This window comes from Pectinophora gossypiella, chromosome 24, assembly GCF_024362695.1.
Source record: "Pectinophora gossypiella chromosome 24, ilPecGoss1.1, whole genome shotgun sequence".
Lineage (NCBI taxonomy): Eukaryota > Metazoa > Arthropoda > Insecta > Lepidoptera > Gelechiidae > Pectinophora > Pectinophora gossypiella.
Window position 1 is genome coordinate 9,186,535 of NC_065427.1, and position 6,000 is coordinate 9,192,534.

Genomic DNA, 6,000 nt, shown 5'->3' on the forward strand with positions numbered 1-6,000 from the left:
AACTGCCCGCGCGTTAAAGCAATGGTGTTAAAAATTAATAACCGTATCGATTACGGTCCAAACGAGTGACTTAGTGTGTGACAATTAATATGTGAGTGATCATAATAAACTGTAAGTAATCTCGTAACTACCATGCTTTAGACTTTATTAACATTTATTAGACTTTTATAATCCGATGTTGTACATTTAATTTGCAACTTGTATGTTCATTATAATTAAGTTTTTGTCTCAAAATTTGTAACATCTGCCGGTGCAGACTATTTTATTTGTGCTTAACTGTATTTTTGTTCATTACTAATTATTTGAAATTGTTTTATTAATTATTGTACTATCATTGATCATTTACTCTATTTTATCGTTTCTTTTGGACTTGTATAATTGTTTAACTGTTAGACATTGTAATTTGTATAACGGCGTAAGTGCCTATTAATAATAAGTTTGTTAAATCTTTTTCATATAACTTTTGTACCTATGGCTGCATATTAATCGGGATGCGTATCCAATAGCGAGGTCTCCAGAGACTTGCAGTCTACTGTTAGCCACTTAAGTTTTGTAAACATAAGGCATGCAATTTGAAACTTTGTGTTCGATTTTATTAAGGTTCCCAATAAAGTCCTCTCGAGGGCGGTTTTAACCCTCGGGAGAAACTCTAAAAAAAAAACCTATGTGCTTTGCCAGTTGTTGAGCGTTGGGCTCACGATCTGTAGGTAGGTGGGGACTTACCACATAACTCACTTTGTGATCCTTAGTTTGGCTAGGACATGGCTGATTATTCGGTAAACCTAGCTCATACACTGGTGGGGAGCAGAGTTGCCTTTCTATACGTAGTATTGTACCTTATTATATGATTACAGTAAACTTTTATGCTTATTTTTTTAAAACCTGTGTCCAGGTGTGTGTGGACGTAGACGAATGCATGGAATCCCCCTCCGGATCTCTCTGCCAGCACCGCTGTAACAACGTGTGGGGCGGCTACCGGTGTACCTGCCATAGGGGATACAGGCTCAACCCAGATAATAGGTATGTATATATCTATAGTATGTGTATAATACACATACAGGGTGTTAGTGACATCGTAACGAAAACTTTGAGGGATGATTCAGGCCATAATTCTGAGTTGATATCAAGTGGAATTTTCCGTCGCAAAAGTATGGAACGGAAAATAATTTAAATAACCTCTAAAATTTTCATGACTTCTTCGACAGGAAATTCCACTTGATATCGACTCAGAATCATTGTCTGAATCATCCCCTTCAGTATTCGTTACAGTGTCACTAACACCCATACCTACTAGTATGGCTACTGTATGTACTTGTATGGGGTGTAAGTGACATCGTAACGAATACTGAGAGGGATGATTCAGCTGATTATTTTGAGTTAATATCAAGTGGAATTTTCCATCGCAAAAGTATAGAATTGAAAATAATTTAAAAAAACTAAAAAAATAACATGAATTTTGCGACGGAAAATTCCACTTGATATTAACTCAGAATCATGGTCTGAATCATCCCTCTGAGTATTCGTTACGATGTCACTAACACCCTGTATATATTTAGGTAGTATATAAGATTGTGTATGTATATATAAAATGTGTCTATTGTTTTATTTTACGTATCTGCGCGCTACACTGCAGCTGTACAAATGTACCGTATCCTTTACCGAAGGTTGTCTGGAAGGGATCGCTCTCAGCGGTAAGGCCGCCTCTGCCCACCTTAGAATAAGTTTATACTGTAAATGTTTTGTGAATTTGTGTGCAATAAAGTGTTTTTATTATTATTATTATGTTGGACATTGTCACTAGCTCCAGACGCATTTTTAAGAACAGCGCCAGATCTTTCTCGCAGCTACTTTTCCGCGTCTACACAAGTTGTGAGAAGTTGCAGTATTTTTAGGCGGATGAGACGTTCTACATAAAATATTGTCGATTCAAAGTATAGATGTTATAAGTAAAGATATTTTTCAGTTTGAGTCTGATACATTGTGTAAGACATCGTAACGAATATTGAGGGGGATGATTCAGGCCGTGATTCTGAGTTAATATCTTTGTGGTATTTTTAACCTCCCTGAACGTATTCTATCTTGTTCGCTCCTAGTCCCAGTGTGAACATTATTTTAATGAATAAACCATTCTTCTCTTTCAACAGCACATGTTCAGATGTAGATGAATGCACGGAGTTTAAGTCCAAGATCCCTTGCGTGGGGCGCTGCGTCAACGAACCTGGAAGTTACCGATGCATCTGTCCACAGGGTTACAGACTCTCTGAAGACAAGAGGAGCTGTATTGGTAAGTGCTTTGTAATGATTCTCCTTTTCTATATCTTCTTTTTTGAACAGTTCGGGGAGCTAGACTGCTGAAGTCGAATTTATGAGTTTGATTCATACACTAAACACTTCAGAACCCCGATACCGACCCCGCCGGCGTGGTCGACGATTTCCCTTATTCAGCACTTATCGCTATCGACCCACTATCGATTAATCCTTTCAAATATTCTTCCTCTCAGACTACGCCCTGAGCCGAGGTTCGCGCCCAACTGGGCACCCTCAGGCCTGTTGTCTTAAACGTTGTACCGGGTGAGAGCCTTCAGCGCTCCCCATTTGTCTGGCCAAGTAGTTAATGCCATCTGCGGCAAATCTACAATAAGTCACGTCAAAAATAAGGCGAGAAATGGGTGTACCTATATAGGGTGATAGTGACGTCGTCACGAAAACTTTGAGGGGTGGTCGGATCAGGCCATGATTCTGAGTTGATATCAAATGGAAATTCGGAAAAGAATGAAATTGAAAATAATTTAAAAAGATCACGTAAATATTGTGTCGGAAAATTCCACTTGATATTAACTCAGAATCATACATACACGCCTATTTCCCACCGGGGTAAGCAGAGACTATAGAATTCCATTTGCTTCGATCCTGACACACAGAATCATCCCCCTCAGTATTCGCTACGATGTCACTAACAGCCTGTATACTATTCACCTCTGTCTAGAAAGATACAGGTGTGATGAGTGCTATGGTATTTGAATGTCAAACTTCAACAGATATCGACGAATGCGAGACTGGCGAAGCGATGTGCGCTAAGACAGGGACGTATGGAGGCACCAGCGATGTTTGCCTGAACACCCGCGGAGGATACCGCTGTCACAGCGTTGCCTGCCCACCAGGATATAAACTTGAGGGTCGACAGTAAGTAATAGAACAGAATACACATAGAATGGACACTCATCTCCCCCTTCTAGCTCTAGTTCTAGAATCTCCCTGGATTCCGCAACAGTCCACGAACGGTGACGACGAGTTAAGGTTTCTCGTTCACGCACCGACTTGCTCTCGACTTGAATTGAAAAGTGTGTCGTGTCACATAATATTAGGTATGTATGTGGGATATATAAATAACACGGGATATTTTAAATATCTTTACTCTTTATTAAATATCTTTACTACTTATATTTTAACAAAATCCTCTAACTCGGCCGACATCGCACCAAAGACTCCCTTTCTTACTTTTCAAAACTGCCTTACGTTCCATTCATTAACCATCCTCCTTTCATATAAACAATCAAATTCCCATTCACTATCCTTCCTTAGTATTCTCACTTTCCTATGTATGTATATGTATATGTCGTTAAAAACTATCAATTTTCTCATTTCTTATGGGAATAAGTGAGTATCTATTTTTCTTTTTCTTGGCTTTTCTATAAGCTAATACGATATTTCCCTTGGAGTGCGACGTGTTGATGTCCCGGTAGTCTCGTGTACCAAGGACCTTATGTCACGTCGCGTCGCGCTTACATAACGTGCTAGGCCTGCAAGTCCTGTCTACAAAATAAAATCAGTATTTATTCAAATTTTGGTGGTAACAACTGTCTCTCCTGGAAGTCCCAGCAGGGTCGTCATTCAAGGAGGCTCCACCCTATAGGGCACTAGAATTGGCCAATGAATTTGTTCTCTTCTTGTCTTACCTTTAAAATAACATAAGATCACGACTATATCCCAAATGGGGTAGTAAGAGGTACATACATCGCAAGATGAACTAAACATCCACACCTCATCGAGCTTTCTGTTAGACTTTCTGTTAGAGGTCTTTAACGGTCGAGCCAACTGTGTTAGTGAAAACTGCACTTATGGTAAATTAATGACTCATTGGTGCAACTCCGGTACCTGGATTCCTGTGAACCACAGCACCGCAGTGACTATGAATTAATGTTTTTTTTCTTTCCAGCCGTTGCACTCGCATCGAGAAGATCTGTCCTCCATCAGACTGGGACTGCGCCCATCAACCCACCACGTACTCTTACAACTTCATAACTTTCGTCTCCAAACTCTACATACCTGATTCTAAGGTCAGTAAATTGCATAACAACGATTTGGTCAGAGAATTTTACTGCTGATTCCTGCAGACATCTCCTAATTTTATTTTAAATTATAACTCATGAATTAATTGGCACTACTTGTAGGTTGATTACTACTTGCACACTCAAGCGCGCGGGCGCATACACTAATCACCCTTTTGCATTTTTTTTTTCTTAGTTTTCTTTCCCTCTATTTTAATGTCATTTAGGCCTGAATATTGTAATTAGTAATTACCTTTAAAATCTATATTTTGTACACCTTAGGAAGAGCGGGGTTTCTACTACAAGTTCCTTGGTTACTTAAAAGAAACCCCAATACTGGTAATTGTAAACTTATTTCTAAAATTAACGTGTTTTTTTATCAATTCCGTTTTTGGGTTCTTTTTGAATGTTCTTCTTTGTGTCTTCCCTCAGGTGGATCTTTTCACAATGCGAGGACCAGCGTGGCCGAATGCCAAGATGCGTTTCCAATTGCGTCTGGTGAACGTCAACGCGCCTCCTACCGTTAAGGATAGGGCAGACATCAACGCATTCCTGTGAGTATTATCGCTGAGACTTATCATTTCGCTTTATAGGGATCATGTCTGTATCATGATCATGTTTGGGATCAATATCATTATTGAAATTGGGATCATGTTTAGGACTGGGATCATATTTCGGATCGGGATCATTTATTCGATATCGGGTTTGGGATCGGTTTCATATTTGAGATCCAGATTCCATATTGCGGATCGGGATTATTTTTTTGGATCGGGATCATGTTGAGAGTGAGTTCATGTTTGGGATTGGGATCATATTTGGGATCGGGATCATGTTTGGTATTGGTATCATGTTTGAGGTCGGATCATATTTAATTTCGGGAATTTTGGGATCATGTTTGGGATTGGGATCATGTTTGGGATCGGATCATATTTAATTTCGGGAATTTTGGGATCATGTTTCTGATCGGGATTAGGTTTTTTTATTTAGTTGCTTATTTTTATATTTAACTACAGATTGGTGCACACAAACAACCAAGCGGTCATGTCCCTCGTCCGGTCACTGGAAGGCCCTCAGAGCATAGAGTTGGAACTATCGATGGAACTGTACAATGGGGAACAATTTGGCGGTATAGCTGTTGCGAAGTTGTACATTTACGTGTCTGAATACGAATTTTAGACCTCTAGTCCGAAAGTAACACCCATATTCTAAGATTTTCACTCGACTCGACTCAGCATTAAGTTGACACTTACGTCCTCGACTTGAGGACTTACTCACTGGAGTCGAGCATATCATGCTGCCAACATAATAATACGAAAATAATGACGTCATGCCATACTAGAGATACGAGTACTCGAGTCAGGTTTGAGGCGCCGTTAAGAACCGAGTTCAAGTAAGGCCTTAAAATATGGGTGTTAGGGTTTTATACGTTTTGGGTCCGTCTCGACGCCAAGGCAAGTACAATTCTAATAACAATATCTTCTTGAACTGTGCCATACTGTAGAACTTCTGTTGGGTTGAAGGGCTGGTGTGTGGTAGAAACTCGATGAAAGAAAACCACGATTTGTTGGTAGCACTTTCACTTACTTAATTATTTTTTTATAAATCTTAAAAATACAATGCAAGCGATGTTCGTACACAAGATGAATCAATATGGCGAATTATATAAAAAATA

General features: G+C 39.4%; 1 protein-coding gene across 3 annotated transcripts in view; it reads left to right on the forward strand.

Annotated features, from left to right (window-relative positions):
* The window catches only part of LOC126377716 (fibulin-2-like), a 56,164-nt gene extending 50,164 nt beyond the window's left edge, over positions 1-6,000 (forward strand). For 2 of the 3 annotated variants that reach the window (XM_050025490.1, XM_050025491.1), the window contains exons 23-28: positions 893-1,020; positions 2,145-2,284; positions 3,039-3,183; positions 4,217-4,337; positions 4,761-4,882; positions 5,342-6,000. In XM_050025490.1, coding sequence (XP_049881447.1) covers positions 893-1,020; positions 2,145-2,284; positions 3,039-3,183; positions 4,217-4,337; positions 4,761-4,882; positions 5,342-5,504 — 819 coding nt within the window. In that variant the 3' untranslated portion in view covers positions 5,505-6,000. The remainder of the gene's footprint in view (positions 1-892; positions 1,021-2,144; positions 2,285-3,038; positions 3,184-4,216; positions 4,338-4,760; positions 4,883-5,341) is intronic. The other variant, XM_050025492.1, reaches the window with a different exon arrangement.